Source organism: Coturnix japonica, chromosome 1, assembly GCF_001577835.2.
Source record: "Coturnix japonica isolate 7356 chromosome 1, Coturnix japonica 2.1, whole genome shotgun sequence".
Classification (NCBI taxonomy): domain Eukaryota; kingdom Metazoa; phylum Chordata; class Aves; order Galliformes; family Phasianidae; genus Coturnix; species Coturnix japonica.
In genome coordinates, this window is record NC_029516.1 from 75,233,462 (window position 1) to 75,251,245 (window position 17,784).

General features: G+C 41.8%; 1 protein-coding gene and 1 long non-coding RNA gene across 8 annotated transcripts in view; one reads left to right on the top strand and one right to left on the bottom strand.

Annotated features, from left to right (window-relative positions):
• The window catches only part of LOC107320504, a 258,990-nt gene that overhangs the window by 182,533 nt on the left and 58,673 nt on the right, over window positions 1-17,784 (bottom strand). The window contains exon 1 of one of the 5 annotated variants that reach the window (XR_001558294.2): window positions 11,200-11,341. The exons of the other annotated variants lie outside the window; for them this stretch is intronic. This is a non-coding gene — a long non-coding RNA (uncharacterized LOC107320504). Of the gene's footprint in view, window positions 1-11,199; window positions 11,342-17,784 lie in introns of those variants that run through there. 5 annotated transcript variants of the gene reach the window in all.
• Window positions 1,303-16,055, top strand: LOC107320485 (lymphotactin-like). Of its 3 annotated transcripts, none has more exons than XM_015876412.2 (5): window positions 1,305-1,412; window positions 11,757-11,978; window positions 12,376-12,461; window positions 14,854-14,971; window positions 15,690-16,055. In XM_015876412.2, exons 3-5 carry the CDS (start codon window positions 12,392-12,394, stop codon window positions 15,793-15,795), a joined length of 294 nt encoding a protein of 97 aa, XP_015731898.1. In that variant the 5' UTR covers window positions 1,305-1,412; window positions 11,757-11,978; window positions 12,376-12,391; the 3' UTR covers window positions 15,796-16,055. The 3 variants fall into 3 exon arrangements, with proteins under 3 accessions (XP_015731892.1, XP_015731898.1, XP_015731905.1); XM_015876419.2 differs by lacking the exon at window positions 1,305-1,412 and adding an exon at window positions 7,045-7,132; XM_015876406.2 differs by lacking the exon at window positions 11,757-11,978 and having other exon boundaries at window positions 1,303-1,412.

Consider the following 17,784-nt stretch of genomic DNA (forward strand, 5'->3'; position numbering starts at 1 on the left):
ACAGGATGGATGGAAGTATTGCTTCCCCCAACTGCCTGCTCTCCCTGCAGCACTCACTGTCCTACTGTCCTACGCTAGCAGTGCAGCAGGCCCCAGACCTTGCTCCTTCAAGCAGGCGCGTGCTGGCACAGTGCAGAAGGTTCCACTGTCATGACAGCAGGCCCATCAATAATTTGCAGTGAGACAATTCCTGTTAGGAGTTTATTTATAGGCAGAGCAGACCTTTAAATATCCAGGAGATAGGCCAAGTGCCACAACAGAGTCTTTTCCTACTCTCATTCCACAAAGCAGTACCTAGCAATCACCGGTCAGTAAAAGATATTAATGAGGTGTTGTTTCCTGGTCACAGAGCAGCCAAGTGAGTGGCCAAGGACGTTCCCTCTCCTGGAATAACAGAGCAGTGGCATCAAAGCACAGGGGCTGCAATGAAGCATAACTAATACACTCAGCAGCTTAGGTATTAAGTTCACTACGGTATAAAAAAGGCATGGAAAGAACACGTAGGCAAAATGTAATGGATAGCCACAGGTGGGAGGAAAAATCAGCTTTGAATTCTCCCTAGAATAATTTCTTGCATAAGACTTTATATAAGCTGACAGCCTTTCACATTCTCAGAATAGGATCCCAAAATTCATTGTAAGGTCTGTAACCCTCTGGTGAAACAGTTGAGGCCACACTCAGAAGCAGCTACTCTGTTTACCAGGGAAAACAGCTACAGCCACTATCAGGTGGGGCTGGAGTGGAACTTGGAGGGCCTGCAGGAATCTACACTCACCAAGTGGGGCAGCTCACAGCCTGGCTCACCTGGAGAGGCGCTTTGCTTCTCATTTGTGGGCTGTTTGGAAAACAGCCATATAGTCAGGGGCAGGAAGGAAGCCCATCTTGATCAAAGCCTCTTTGGAGTCCAGGCATTTACAGATGGCAGTAAAACAGCCACAAGCTCTGCATCCTGGATTTGCCGCTGCAATAACGTGAGCACAGGCTAAAGCAGCCAGCACAGAGGCACCCTACTCAGCTAGAAATGTGTATGAGTATGCACTTAACTGCCAATGGCCTGAGAGAAGCCTGAGCTCAAACAGAAAAACCTGTGATGAAAGGAAAAACCATTTTTGCCACGTGAGGCCAGTTTTGCTTTGGGGTGCTTTAATACCTTCCAAACAAACCAGCTGTTTCATGCACGAGAACCAGTCAGAGGCACAGCAGTAAGCAAAGGCAGTGGTGGGCTGATACTCATCTCAGTTTTCATTGCTTTGAACCATATGCCCAACAGAAGCAGCAGGGAAACCATAAGAACAGTGTAATTTCAAAGCTGTGCCTGAGGGATTTGTCACCTGACATTCAGCATTGCCAGAACTCCCAGCACAGCTAGAAGAGTTGCATTTCCTGACGTTGCCTCCCTGCTGTCTCATGAGGTGAGCATATTATCCTCTATGGAAATTTAGAGTGGGGTTTGATTTCTCTTTTTCCTTCAGGGTCTGATGGATTAGCTCTCCCTGGGCATGGAGTTGTTCCGTTGCTATCTATATGTCCAGTCTATGATTCAAGGAAATAAATCTATCCCTCAAGATATTTTAAGATGACCTTAACAAAATCACATTACCATATCCCTAAATACTTAGAATTCTCAAATTCACAAAAATAAAATCAAATCCCTTCTTTGAAAAAGTGCCATGAATTTTTATTCTGAAGGGCCTTCAGCTTCTAATAGATTAGGATTGTACAAGTTGAACATCATGCTGTCTTAAGAGATTTTTAGTATATATTTTAAGTGAAGAATACAGAGAAAGAAATAGAAGTATCACAGAATCACAGAATTGTAGGGGTTGGAAGGGACCTCTAGAGATCATGGAGTCCAACCCCCCTGCCAAAGCAGGCTCCCTACACCACGTCACACAGGTAGGTGTCCAGTCGGGTCTTGAATATCTCCAGAGAAGTAGACTTCACCACCTCCCTGGGCAGCCTGTTCCAGTATCAGTATCCTCACTGACTAGGCATAGCCAATGCAAATGATACACAGAAAGGTTACAGGAAGAAACCATCAGAACGTGACAGGAACCCAGATATTCAGAGTATTTTTTTAATGCTTTCTGATAAAAAAAATGAGCCTCTTCCTTTGATAACTCGGATTAGAAGCTCTTAACAAAAGCCAGCATCAGATGGGAAGGAAAAACTAAACCTCTCCTGGAAAGAAGCTGCTACACAGCCCCAGTGTGAAGGGCAGAGAGATGTGATCTCTAAACACAAGCTGAAGCCACAGGTATGAAACAGGATGGGACACAAGGAACAAAGACAGAAGGCTTTTAAAAACGCTCTACTTCATCCACGCAGTCGGCAGGTTCATTTATGTCACTATTTCATACTTCTGGAATTAAATATTATTTATTTCCTTATAACATGCACTATTAGACATTTCTGAAAACCTTGCCCATCTTCACCCAAACCAGCTTCTAGATGGGCATCAGCACTTTCACAAATCAACGTGTCCTGTATCTGAGCCTTTAAAAATTATGAGTAAATAATTCCTCTCGATCCTGATCAGGATTTTAAAATACCAAGATAAATGAAAACGACAGACTGTTGATAGTATGAACTCAGTTATTTAACCAACGTGGTGTGAGAAGGAGAGGTCCTTGCTCAACAATTATAGCACAGAGGGCAGAAGATGCTGAGAAATATTTCATTTCTTCTCTGCTCTACTTCAGCTGAGTATCATTCATTATTTTCCAGTTCCTTTAAAGGGGAAGGAGAATGGGAACAATTCCATGTGTCACACAGTAGATATGACAAAACATATACACCCCTTTGTGCATCAAGTGCTGTTCAACAATTTACTTGTTCACACTGCAACTGTATGAAACAGGTATTGGGAAGGCCTGATCTCCTATCACTATATTGAGCCTCCAAAACACAATTGCCGTGAGGATTATGAAGGCACAAAACCTGATTCTCACCTGCTTGAACTCTGTCCTCCTTCCTTCTACTGTGAAGGTGCCCAAGCAAAGACACGCCCAAAGTCAGCTAAAATTGGATTGCTGTAATGGCAAGTTCTACTGCAGGAAAATGTGTTTTAGTAGTTTTTCAGACCCAGAAGGACTGGCAGAGCTCCTAGCCTGATCTCCTGCATGAAAAAGACTGCTGCAGAAATGCTGAGATGGCTCCTCCTTGTAACCTGCAGTAAGGTACTGGCAGGCCAGGACAGCTTTCTAACCAGGAAGAAAGAAGGGTGGTCACAGCAGGTGATGCACGTGGTTTCTTAACCTCACAACAAGAGCAAGCAACTTGGTTTGCCCTTGAAATACATTCATTAAGACCCATTTCCCCAAGGCAACTAGGCCTCTAAATCTTGGAAATTTCCACCTCTTCTCTCCTCCTTCCAGCTCTTCTGCCCAGGGAAAGGAAGCTCAATGTTTGCCAGTTTCTTCTCTCTGCAATTTCAGTTCTCCCCTGGTTGCTCACATTAGCTAATTCCCCAAGGTGTAAAGCCCCAAACTTATGGCTCAACTCTCAACCTTCTCTTTCCCTGAGGCAAAGCTTACATTACCAAACAGAGAATAGGTAATAAGAGAGTAGAAGAATTCAATTTACCTGGACAGTAATTGACAGTTACTTCCATTTGCTTTCCCTGGCAATATTCCCTTAATGCATCACGTTCTCCTTCTTTCCTTTACACTTACCTACACTAAACCAATGTGCTGAGTTATTATAGAAGAATGGCAAAATGGAACCCCAGTATTGCTCATATTCATAATACAGCAACCTACATTATACACCATGGTCTGAAGGAAGGGAGAGTGGAGAGTAGCAGCAGCCTCCATGACCCGCCTGTCTCACCCCACTCAGCCCCAAGAGGCAAGTGTCACAGTAGCTATTTCCTAGAGTCTAGCTATCAGACAACCCTCTCCACAGCCAATATCTGAGGAAAAGTTCACTGCTATAGCACAAATTCTCTACTTTGTCAGACCTGTTTCTTCCTTTGCCATGGAGGATGCTAATTATAGTTTCCAATATTCTTACAACTTCTTGAGAACCTCATGGGAGAAGCACTATACAAAGAGTGTATCATAGCTTGTGATGAATGTGCTGGGTGCACATGGTGGGAGGAGGCAAAATACCTCATAGAACCATATATTGTTTGAGTGAGAAGGACCCTTTAAAGGTCATCTAGTTCAACTCTCCTGCAATGAACAGCATGAGGTCACAGGTGGACTGACAACAAGAAGAGCTGGAACAAGGTAGGAACCAGGATAGACAAGGCAGTTCTTAAATTAGGTCACCTATTCTTGTGTGTGCCTGAAATTATAAAATTAGCAGCTTTCTTTTCTGTGTTTAAAATGAGGCCTGGGCAGCTTGCTTGGGGTATTCCTGCTTAAGCAGAGGAGTTGGACGAGATGACATCCAAAGGCCCTTTCCAACTCAGCCATTCTGTGAAAATGACAGAGGAGGAAGTGTAAGGGGTGGAAGAAACCAGCGTCCCATGCCAATAAATAAGCTCACATGTATAGAGCAAATCAGTTAATGGAAACTAGACCTGGCACAAGCAGGTAAACTTACTCGCCCCTGTCGTGGATTTGTGTGTGAGAGGAGAGTGATGGCAATCACCAGGTTTGGCATGCCCGGTTACACTGAGCAGAGTGCTGCACATATGGTCATACTGAACCACAGGAGAGGAATAAAATCACCCAAGGTCATGCCAAAATCTACTGAATTACATGCAAGAAATGTGACAGCCATGGGAGGGAGCTCTTAATTTATGGCTGCCTTAGACATGGTGGGGTTTTCTGCAGGCCTCACTGAGGGATAAAATTAGGTTGCAAAGGAAAAGTGAAACAGCATTTAACAGCCACAGCCCACTGTTTGAAATTACAAAGTATAAAATGAATGCTAATTTGAAGAAGGCTGAGGGGGGAATTTTCCCATACCCTCTTGCCTACCACACTGCATCACACACGGCAGTGAGCCCAGATGAAGAATACAGACTGGAGCAATTGTCTAACACACACTTTCACACTCATAGTGATTACGAGGGGAAAAACCCAGAGAATGAATAAACCCCAAGGATTCTTTCACAAAGTTCAGAGTGGAACATTGTCAAGAGTAGGTGTCTGCTGCAAGCCTGTGTGAGCTGAGTTCTTTTTTCATCACCTTTGTCATTTAAGGCTTCATTTGTGCTGTTACTCCATCACTGGCTTACTGAGCAAACTGCTAAGGAAAGAGAAAAGCCAAATGAAAGGAAAATACTTCCTCCCTGTCTGTATCACTTGAAAGGTACAGCTGCGTGAGCACCATGTTTTATTTCACAGAGCAAGAGTAGATTAGGATCAGGAGCTGTGATCAGTTTTAAAAAATATTTCAACACTTCGCAGAACAGGATGTGGCCCAAAATCATCAGATTATAGTAACTAGCATGAAGAAAGGCAGTGCACCTCAGCAGTGGTGTGGTTAGAAAGTGTAATAGTTCTTCATTTGAGAGACAAAGTACAAAAGTACTTCTTCAAAAGGCTGTGCCTACTTAAACTGCTTTTGAAGGAAGAAAAATTATCCTCATTAAAAAGAGAAACAAATCCCTTAAATTTCTGTTGCAGTAACACTGGAATGGTCCTTTTGTATATCCATCCCTCTTTAACACTTAGCAAATTTGTTAAATTCAGTCTCAGGAACCTCATGCAGGTTTGGTTATTAGAAATGCTAATACTTATTATTTTAAACAAATGAAACTGGCTACGTGCTGAATAAATAGGTAGGACAGAATCCCAATGATTCCATTTTGGACATTTCAGAAAACAAATGTCACATTATTTATCTGTTTCTGACTGCATAGAGCATGTGCGGTTTTCTCTAGCTGCTGAAAACAAACACTGAGAAATCAGAATAATTCTTGTGTGGAAACAAGCGGAGTTAGCAGGAGTTAGCCCTCAACTCCAAGCATTCGTTAAAATAGCTTCAACTGCAGAATTATTCCCTGGTACTGTAAGGAAAACCCTGCATAATTGTAATATTGCATGCACAACAGATGAGACAAAGACATTCAAACACCACTTATCTGTGTTCTTATGTCTCCAATTCCCCTTTTCCCCAATAACTTCAGTTCAATATATGACCATCATGGAGCAAAGAAATCCAAGCTCCTGTTGACTGGCCAGGCTCTCTCCAGAGTATGAGGTACAGCTGAGTAGCTGTTCCTACTGAGAAAATGCAAGAACTTGAGTTTCTTTAGTTTTCTGTGGAAAGCTCATGTTTACCTAGAAGCAGCCCATTTGTTCAGATCTACCTCCAGGGTCCACAGATATAGACTGACTGTGGTCACACAAAAAGTCTGAATGTTCTCCTGCATGCTAATAGAGCAAGACTTGGTTTGCACACTCTTGATTTTACACAGATAAGTCATGCACAGAAAGAAATGCTAAACAAAAACTGTATTCTGTATCTTACTTGAGAAGGAAGGAAGAAAAAGCAGAAATAACAACAACAACGAAAGGAAGGGGAAAAAAAACAGCAGCCTGAGAATATTCCACAGATATTCTCACCTGACACAAAGAAGGGCTGTGAAATAGTCACTAAGGACACTCATTTCTAGGACTGTCTGATTTACTTATTTGTGAAGATCTTGGCCTGACTCTTTGAAAGATAAGGACAGCATGAGAAAATGCAGTATGTCAGACTCACATCCTGGTAAGGAAATTCTGATATCAGGCCCAATGTTCACCGCATATTCTTTTTCCTTCACTGGGTTTGCTGACATGAATTAGGGTACGTACAAAAATTGCTGCAGTTTAAATAACCTCATAAAATTAAGAAAACTATGGCATTCTCTAGCTGGTTAGGAGCTGTACTAGAGTAGGCTCTGACTTTGCCTTCTGCTCTTCATGATGGTTCTCATACGTCCCTCTCACTCTTCTGCGTCCAGTTGTTTTATCTGTGAAATGAAGGTAGGCTGCTCTGCCTGAATAGGGGCTGAATGGCTGTGGAGAGCCCTTGAGCAAGGTTTGTTATTGCTCTCCTCTCCCAGGGCTGTGTCTCATCTGGATTGCTGCACTTGCTGGAAGAGCTAACGCAGTCAGTGTTGAACTGAAGCTGATCTCTCTTCTCTTCCACATGAGCCTGACCCAGATGCCCCTTGCCCTCTTTATGTCAGGTAATATTTACTAGCTTAGTCAGTACAAAGAATGAAATATTTCAGATTGGAAAATCAAACAGCATCTTACAGTCTCTGAGCTAAAGCACTTTATTCTGTGGAGACCAAGGCTGTGGGAGTCCAGTCTTTTTAGGCACAGCAAAAACTTAAAACTAACTGTCAAGAATCATGAACAAGCTCTAAGCCAAAACATGGTCAGCAGAGAGCAGTGACCCATTGCCTCATGTCCGGCCAGCTGTACAGGATATAAACTCTGTGACAGGTGGCTCATGATAATTTCCTTCTCTGCCTTTAGAGAGAAACCACCAGTAATGAAACTCCATACCAGTTATCTTAGTTATAGTCTGGCTTGTGGTCTTCACTCTGCACGTGATGGAACAACCTAAGAGTAGGAAAAGAACTGCTCCACACTGTACTACTGAGGAGCTCAGGCAGGATTCATTCTCAGACAGAGCTGCTTCCTGAGATTAAATGTGCAGGAAATCTACATCAGAGCTACAAGGAAAGGGGCTAGAGCAAAACAGGATTTACAGGAGATATCGGTCCAATACTGCTGGATATCGGATACCTTGTGGTGTGATACTTGCCTGCTGCCTGATTCTCCTGGGCCTGCTACCTGAGACCTGCCTGTTTCTCTTGGACCCACTGTCAGTTGCCTACTGTTTATCTACTTGCTGCATAAGGCCATCCATTCTGCCGCCATCTCCCCCTGCACCCTTACTCCTGCCCTGTCCTTGGACTGTGAGAATGGCACAAAATGAGACACTGCTGTATCCTTGGTGGTAACTATCCCCACTTACATACTTTTCGCTCTTTTCTTATATTTCCTATCACCCGTCTTCCCTTCCCGATCATTTTAATTTGTAATCATCACCAGCCTTTCCCTTCCCCATCACTTGAACTGATCATTAATTGGTCAGATAACATTTGACCTCACTTGTGTCTCAGTCTCACTACAGGTATATCAAAGAATCTCCCCTCTTGCTCTGATAATTGGAGTGAGACAGTATGTACTTGTACTGAACTACAAGAAAACATATGGCGCTGCTTCTGACAAATGCTAGCTCAAAAGAGATATTCCTTCAGGCAAACAAAACCTCAGGAATTAGCACGGACCATGCTGCAGTCCCTCTGAAGGATAAGATGCATTTGCTGAAGCCACACTGCAATTACTTTAAACAGAGAAGAGCACACAGGTAATAACACTGTAAAACAAGTAGCTTTCCTTTCCTTCACTTGGAAAGCAGGTACAGTAATATGGAACCACATTCAGGTATATGTCAAAATCCAGATCAAAATCCATCTATCCAGAAAAGATGCACTACTTCACATGGGTTAACAATGAAGATTCCAATGGAATTTAACAGACAGTAGGATGTCTCACAAAAGACACGTTGAGCTCTCTTGTATCACTGGTATTGTCTGCACGTCTCATGAAATGCTCACATTCAAACCACAGCTGGAAATCAGCTGGAACTCACAATTTAGAAGAAGTTTTTGTGGTTAAAATGTGAATACAGCATTGACTGCCTTTGTCCTTCATCTGTGAAAGAGCTTGGAATAACTTTAACTCCTGATAGATGTGTTTGGTCTCTGTATCTCTCATGCATTTTCTAATCAAATCAGAGACATCTGTTCCTGGGAAATAATCGTGCATCATGATTTCACATAAATTGCTTCACCAACTCATATGAATTCCCTGCCCAGAAAATAAATTCTTTGTATGTGTCTACAACCCAGTGATGACCCTCACATTATCAGAAGCAAAATACACAAGAACTCTGGGTAAAGAGAGAAAACTGGTGTTCAGAGAACTTGAAGAACAGTTATAAGCATAGAGACTTCAGGCACCAACTTTCCACTGTATTACCCACATGAACGTAGCCTGTATTGTGTCTAAACATGGGCTTTTCATTATGGAACCTCTCAGTGATACACGTGAACAACACTGTCCTACTGAAGTTCTCAACAACTACACTAGAAAAAATAACAGATGTTACAACAAGCCCAGTAAGAAGAGCTTTACAAGTTGATAGCAGTGCTGAGATGTTTCTAGAATATGGGAATATGTAAACACGCTCATTTCATTTTGAATTCATAGTTTCATAGTTTCATAGTTTCGTGCGGGTTGGAAGGGACCTTAGAGATCATCGAGTCCAGCCCCCGGGATTCGAGCCTCTGTGTAGCAGAGCGGCACTTCTACCACTTGCGCCACAGGGGGGATTCTAACACCCGGGCCCCAGTGTTGCAAGGCGGCGTCTTTAACCACTGCGCCACCGGGGCACACATTTTGCTGAAGGGCTGTGGAGAACCCTTGAGCATCCTGAGTCTCTGCGTGGAGGAAAAAACTGAAACTAACTCTCAAGCATCCTGAACAAGCTCTAACCCGATACATGTGGTCAGCAGAGAGTAGTGCCCCACTGCACCATGCCTGGCTGGCTGTGCTCTAGGAAAGCATCTTGAGTAGCACTCCAGGAAAAGCCTCAGGGTTGCAGATCCCAGTCAGAATCATTTGTTCTTGCAACCCTAAATGTCTAATTTTTGGTATTTATTAACCACCTTTTAGAACCTTGGGCTCCAGATGTAGCTGACTGGTTTTCTCCCCACATTTTATAGGGAGCCTGAGATATGAACTCAAGGCTTGTGGTTTTCCATAGCTGTGTAGGCTCCAAAGGCTAGGTGCTGATACATCTATACATCCATATCTGCGCTATCCACTCTGGGCATCTGCTCTCTCTAGGCAAAAAGGACACATGTCAGCCATGAGATACAGCAGACGGGGAAGGGCAGCTATTGTAGCATGCAAAATATCAGACCTGTAGCCAAGACTTTGGGAAGCCTCACAGTCAAATTAATCACCTTTATCCACAATTCAGACTGTACAATCAAAAAAATCATACTCATCCATGGCTTTATAACAAGCTGCAAATGATCTTTTCACTCCAGCAAGCTCTGAAAGCATCCTACAATAAGTGAACCACACAACAGTCCATCAAGCCCAGGAGAATGATCATTAGCATTCCACTTACTTAGAGCTGAGAAAGCAGTAAAAGAAAAAGTCCTCTGGGCACATATTAGCAGTCTTTTTAATATGAATTAGCAGCAAGAAACTAGAAAGACCAGACATCTGATCATCTTGCACTTAGCTTTTGCAGAACCATAATTATATTAGATTATGGGAAAAAGTTAGTTTCATACAACATTGCATCATCAGAGATCACTAAATATCTCTTTTCTGAGCTGGTTCTCTTTCAGTTCAGCTGGTGCCCCTTTCACTCAGAGCTGTGGGTACAGTATCAGTGAGCCTATACATTCATGTATGCACCATATCAGTGAGAAGTGGGGGAGCATCCGCTCTCTTAGCACGGTTGCTGTCTTGCATCTCAAAGCTGCCTTACACCAAGTTGAAATATCCCAAAGAGTTATTTCAGGCAGCATTCAGCAGCACTGCTTGGACAAAGAGTTAACATTAAGTTTCCCCAGTAGCACTGCTCAGGTCAGTGCAACTACTCTGTGTGGCACTAGACATTGACTTTAGGTGCTCTGGGTTGAAGCTTTGGCTTCAAAGCTTTGGGTCCAATTTTCCATTTGACACAACTTATGCTGGTGTTACAAGTGGATTTAACAGCCATTCAAACAAAGCAGCAAGTATCTTACATCTGCTTACAATCTACTTTTTCCATTAATTTTCCTTAGATTGCATGACACATATTAGATGAAAGAGTCAAACTATATCAAATAGTGTGTATGTATGGACAAGTAAACCAAGCGCTGTGTTCTTATAGAAGCTTTAAGAGCTACAAGCTGTTCCTGGGCTTACAAGTCAGTTACTATAACCTAGGAACCAAACATGTGAACTCACTTCTTTGCTCCATCTTAATTTTTCTGAGCAATCTTAGGGAACATTTGTACTTCCCCATTTAAAGCAATTTATACCGAGAACTTAAAAAGTTAGGAGTAACTTGCTGAGATGAAACAACAAGACTTCCATCTGCTCCAGGCTTTGAGCTGACAGTTGTTCTAAACCACTGCCTTCTGTCTCATGCATCAGGTAGCCTGGTTCTTACCTATTGATAGAAGGCCCAGCTGGGTCTCCAAAGGCCTTAAAAGTGTGGCTTCTCTATTGGGCATGAGGGAAGACTTCTCCTTAGAGGCTCCAGATAATGATGTCAGCTCAGGTACTGCTTCATGTGGTGCCTGGAGTTTCACAGCATGCCTGGAAAACGTGCAGGTGTAAAACCTCTGATGTACAACAATGCACAGTAACCCAGACCACCTTACCTTAACACAGGAAGAACACACAACACGGGGTAATTTGACTACACAGTCTGTGTAAAAGGAGACCTTTGACTGAGGCATAAGTGGAAAAACAAGTTGACAGGCCTGTTACTGACACCGTGTTTACACAAAAGCATAGTGAACTGTTTTCCTGTCTCCTGTGAACTGTGCCTGATGGCTTAGTTCTACCTCCTTTCTTTGTAATAGAGCATAATATGAAAAGAATTAGGCTTAATGAATTCTTATTCCTCTTTGAAACCACCATGATGTAGCTCTGGAAGACTAGCAGGAGAGCTAGTAGATCTGGCTTTCTATATAACAGTATACTCATTCTTCCTTTTCCCAGAACATTAGTGGTATCCGCTTTGACTCAAAATTGCATAGAAAACAGAAGATTTGGCAAGCTCCAAAACATACAGGAGATGGGACTGATAGCATTCCACACATCTTAAGCTTAATATTAAAGTGACGAACAATCTACAGCTACTATGGAAAAAGCCGAATTGTTCGTGTTTCCACCATCCATTAGCTCATAATTCCCTTTTCAAGCAGCCTGTTGGTCAAAGAGGTAAGCCTGAATGTTATTCTGTACTCTGTGGTCAGGCTTAGCTGCAGCACTGTAACTTGAGGCATGAAAGGACAGGAACATTTGTTAAAGGTTTCCACTACAGAGCAAGAGCTCTCACTTTTTGCAGCTTGAAATAAACCTAACTTGCAGCACAGTAGCAAGTGCAACCACAGTGGGGTTTGAGCAGGAAAAGCCTTCACAGGGGGGCTAGTGAAGGATGGGTGGGGGAAAGGAGGTGGTTCTGTCACCAGAAAAAGTACTGCCGCTCAATTTTTTCCACTTGCACTCAACCCCACCATGACGCCCCAAGAGTGAACACAAGAACTGACCACTGGTTGACAATATATAAGCTCTGTGAAAGGTGCCTCACCATAACCACTTTCTTTTCTGCCTCAAGAGAGAAGCCACCAGCAATGAAACTCCACACCACACTCATCCTGGTCATAGTCTGGCTTGGCGTCTTCGCTCTGCGTACAGCAGAAGGTAAGTGTACAACCTGAGAAAGGAATTGCTCCACATTGCACTAATGGTCTGAAGAATTACATAGGATTCATTCTCAGACAGAGCTGATGCATGAGATCAAACTTCCAAGAAATCCAGATCAGAGCTGCAAGGAAAGGAGCTAAAGAAGAAGGAGATTTGTGGGAGATTTAATCTGACGTTCTGTTGATGAATAGGTTGGCTTCTACCTCAGTGCAAAGAGAGTTTCTATGGCTTATAATCCTTACAGAATTTTGCCATGAAAGCTTGAAGATGCAATGCAATGTGGTAGATGCCCTGTCCTCAGAGACACTCAAAGTCAGACTAGACAGGGCTCTGAGCAACCTGACATAGCTGTAGGTGTCCCTGTTCATTACAGGGAGCTGGACTAGATGGCCTTTAATGGTCCCTAGGTCCCTTCCAACTCAGACAATTCTGTGATTCTATCATACATATGTTTTCAATTGTTACTGAACCTTTTCAGACCATACAGCCATAAACAATTTTGATGTCCTGAGACATTCAAAGTTCTTCCAGTTCTGTTCTGTATTTTGAATATTTGCTTTTTTCTAAACATGTATTTTGGAATGAACAGATAAGAACAAGAAGCACAAAGAAAACAAGGTGTTTATACAAGGCTTTCTCTCCTTCAGGTTTCATGCAATTTAATATCTTGTTGGAGATCACTTATGCGCACTGTAATGAACCATGTTTTTAAGTCATGTTCTGAATGAGTTGACAACTAGCAATGATTGTGTCCATGACTTTTGGATTAGGCCATGTGTATCATGTAAAAATACATGTAGCACATTTACACAAATAGTTTCATGCAAAAGAAAGCAGAAAAATCACAGAAAACACTCATGCAAGCCAACTGCAAACCCACAAAAACATGCAGATACAAAAACACTTCACAAAACCACATGAAAACCAAACTGAGACCTGCTAAGCATTCATAAAATGATGTATCCGTGTACTGATTACGTTATCTTATTGCTTCTAGAGCTAGATCTCTCTACATGCTCATATTTTGATTAATGCTGCTGCTGTTCATCTCAGCAATACGTGGCTAAGTGCTACCAACTGACAGTTTGTACTATCATGCTCCAGGATATATGCTTTGGTTTTATTCTCCATTTTAGAAAAGCTCTGTGGGTATTCCTTGTGTTATTCCTTATTCATTTTCCCTGGAAATGATGTAGCAGAAGGGATATTAAGGCATTAGTACAAGGGATATTTACTGGAATAATAAAAACCTTGCAACTACCTTTGAGCTCTTTAATACCACATTTTGAAAAAGCAATGTGAGGGGTGCAGAAAGGTATGTTCTTGTACTGAATTGCGAGAAAACTTATGGCACTGCTTGTGACTAATGCAAGCTCAGAAGAAACTCCTTCAGGCAAACAAAACCCCAGGAGTTAGCAGTTCTGCCTGTAGCCATCACTGGCCATGCTGCAGCCACTCTGCAGGCTGAAGTGTTTGCTAAATTCACGTTGCAATTATTTCAAATAAAAAAAGCTCACAGATAATAAGATTATTCAAGGCAGATGTTATGGTTAGCAAATTGTACCTAAGCTACTCTTGGGCTTTTCAAGCCAGCTTCTCTATACATTCCCAAGAATAAACCTCAGAATATAGCCACATTCTGTTTGTCCTCCTGTGCCTTTCCAAACCCATCTATATATCTTTGATGGGTGAAGAAAAACCAGAAGCAGAAGCTTCTAGTAATATATATTTATACTTCACTTAAGCAGCTATTCCTCATTATTACTATGTAATGTAACAGTTTCCCAGAGAATTTTATACTAATATAGCCTCCTTAATAATCACAATTGCATTTCCCTGAAACATACGCAAATGTTGGAGGGAAGAGAGGATTGGTTAGCACTCTATTGGGTTTGATACTAGATTTGCAGTAAGCATGCAATGCAATCAGCATTCTGTGAATTGAATCTCCTGTATTTAAACAGTTAGTATGTGAGTTGATGTGGTTTTGGCATGGTATTAAATTCTAGTTTGGGGTGCCTATTGAGGAAGAAGCTTTACTTACTTCTCCTTCAGATGGATAGCAGGGACAGTAATACTGAGCTACATTCAGATAATATTTCAAAATCTATACAGAAAAGATGCACTACTTCACATGGGCACCTAAATGTAGATAATACAGATTTCACCACAAAGATTCCAATGGAATTTAACAGACAGTAGGATGTCTCACAAAAGACACTTTGAGCTCTCTTGTATCACTGGTATTGTCTGCACGTCTCATGAGATGCTCACATTCAAACCACAGCTGGAAATCAGCTGGAACTCACAATTTAGAAGAAGTTTTTGTGGTTAAAATGTGAATACAGTATTGACTGCCTTTGTCATTCATCTGTTCTTCCCCTTGCAGGGAGTGTTGCAAGTCAGTCAATGCGCAAATTGTCCTGCGTAAATCTGTCTGCACAGAAAGTGGACATCAGAAGTATTGTCAGCTATGAAAAACAGAAAGTTCCAGTGGAAGCTGTCATGTAAGTATCTAATACACAGCCCACTTCCACACTCAACTATGCAAACAAGCTTCCATCAAAAAGGGAAAAGGTACCAGAAGACACTTCACAGCCCAGCTTGCAGACTCAGGCTAGTTCAGGTCACCCTTCCACTTCCCTGTGAAGGAGTCAGTCACATACTGACATAGGGAGGAGCAAAAGGTGGCGTGACAGAGAGCCTGAAGGCACATGTTGCTCACCAGAGCTGGCAGAATTCTTACTGGACATCTACAATCTTTCTATCCAGAAGGTTGAAGAAATCTCAGGGAGTGCATAGGCACTGAACTGACCGAAGGGGAAAGGTCCTGTGGAAGCATGTAGAATAACTGTAACCCCTGGCAGGAGATGTATTTGGCCTCTGTTTCTCACATGCAGTTTCTAATCAAATCCAGGACACCTACTCCTAGGAAATAAATGAGCATCACAATTTCACACAAATTCTCAGATTATGAGGAATGCTACGTTTTAAATTAAGTATCAGCATATATGCATATAAACATATATATTGCATGCTTACCTATGCCACGAATAGGGAACTGATATTGCTAGCTGCTGTTATGCCAAGTAACTATTTTAAACTCTAGCGTGCAATATGGTTTTACCACACTTGTCCTCATGAACTGCATAGAAAAAACAGAACAGCAAACCTGGCTGTGGGGACCAGAACTTAATGGCTGCCTGGCTTTCCTTCCTTCTGCAGGTTTATCACAGCAAATGGTATCAGGATCTGTGTACACCCTGATCAGAAATGGGTGCAGTCTGCTATAAAGAGAGTAGAAAGAAGACGTACTGCCAGAAGAAGATAATCTTGTCCTTGGCAGGCACCTGAGGCCAACAAAATGGAAGAATCATCACTGCCACACACAACAGGGAAGAAAGCCTTGCTATCTGCTTTTAAGTCCTACTGGCAATAAATTTTCTGAACAAACATGAACTCATCGGAATCTATTAATCACTGGTTCAATGTCTGCTGACTTCTTCATATTATATCTAGACTCTGTTACACCATTTGTTGTCTGAAATGCTTGTCAATATTTATTTACAAATAAATGTAGGCATCTTCTCATCTTTGCTGTCATGACTAGTATAGGATTTAAGGGTGAACAAACAGCAGATGGTTTCACATGCTATAGGGAAGAAAAATACCTCTCACAGAGATGGAAAGGAGTAGACCTCCAGACTGATGGGGTGAATGTTCTGCACTGAGTGTTGAGACTCAAAATTATAAGAAAGCTGATCTTATGCATCGCCCAAGCAGTGCAATATTCAGAAGGACATCCTCGGGCTTTCTATTTTTATGTGTAGTATTGCACTGTTGGCTCTGATTTTAGCCACAGCAATGTATGAATACTTTCACCGAGGGATGACCTGGATCAAATTCAGGGCAAGTTTAAGAATGCAACTCTATTCAGACTTATCCTTGGGAAGACTTATCCTACTCTCTGACTTTCATTTTACTTCAGTTACACCTTCATTTGAAACAGAATTGAAAAAAAAAAAAAGAAAGAAAGAAAGAAAGAAAGGTACTTGGGATTTTTTTCCCCCACTGTTTTTCTCTGAATAAACAAGAACAAACCATGGCTGGAGTCAGTGCTTCACCAACTTATATGAATTCCTTGCCCAGAAAACAAAGTATTTGTACACATCTACTGTTGTTTTAAATTCAACATATTCTACTAATGAATTTCAATACTTTTAAGTTTAATAAAGTTACTCTAAGCCTGAAGTCAGACCATACATTTGTCTGCTTGTGCGTCGTGCAGACTAAGACTGCAGAAGCACGTACTGAATTGACTGCTCAAATGCTAAGTCATTTGGGCAAGCCAGCAAGAGTTGACACTACTTCCCCCTCATATAATCTGATTCTAGGCTTTCTATATCATATTTCTGCTGTTAAACCCCTTATTTGAGACAATACCTTGTCAAAAGTTTGGGTACTTCAGGTCAGGTCTCAAACAACCCAGTGATGACCCTCACATTACCAGTACTAAATACACAAGAACTCTGGGTAAAGAGAGAAAACTGGTGTTCAGAGAACTTGAGGGCTGGAGGACAGTTATAAGCATAGAGACTTCAGGCACCAACTTTCCACTGTATTACCCACATACGTGTAGCCTGTATTGTGTCTAAACATGGGCTTTTCATTACAGAACCTCTCAGTGATACATGTGAAACTACAGCACTTCCAAACAACACTACAGAAATGAGATCATGTTCTTCTAAAAGCCAGCCCTGATTGTTCCCAGCTCTGGTCATATTTGCACATAAAATTTCTCTCCTATGTCTCACATCTTGCCATGGTTTAGTTCAATGAAGAGAAATGAGTTCACATTTTATTATGCAGGACAGAAAGTTTTTAAAGCAGTGCTACTGATCAGGTGGGGAAGAAGGATGACTGCATATGTCACACTACAAAACAGAGCTGAAGATGTCAGCATCTATACTAGAAGAAATGTTACAAGCCCAGTGAGAAAAGCTTTACATGTCTAAAGCAACATTGAGATGTTTCTGGAACATGCCAGTATATAAATTACCTTTCATTTTGAATTGACTAAAAGAAGACCCCAATCACTCACATTATAGCAAACAGAAACGCATATGTTCTCTTCACCATTATCAGAACACCAGCAGACTACAAAACAAGTTTACCTTTGAAAGTATCTCTGCAGTATGTTGCCTCAGACAAATACAATCTGCTTCCACTTACGAGAGCAGGACTGACTTAAAACAGCATTCTGGCAAATAGGACTTTAAAGCTCATACTCAGTAGTATCTCATCACAGAATTAATCTCTA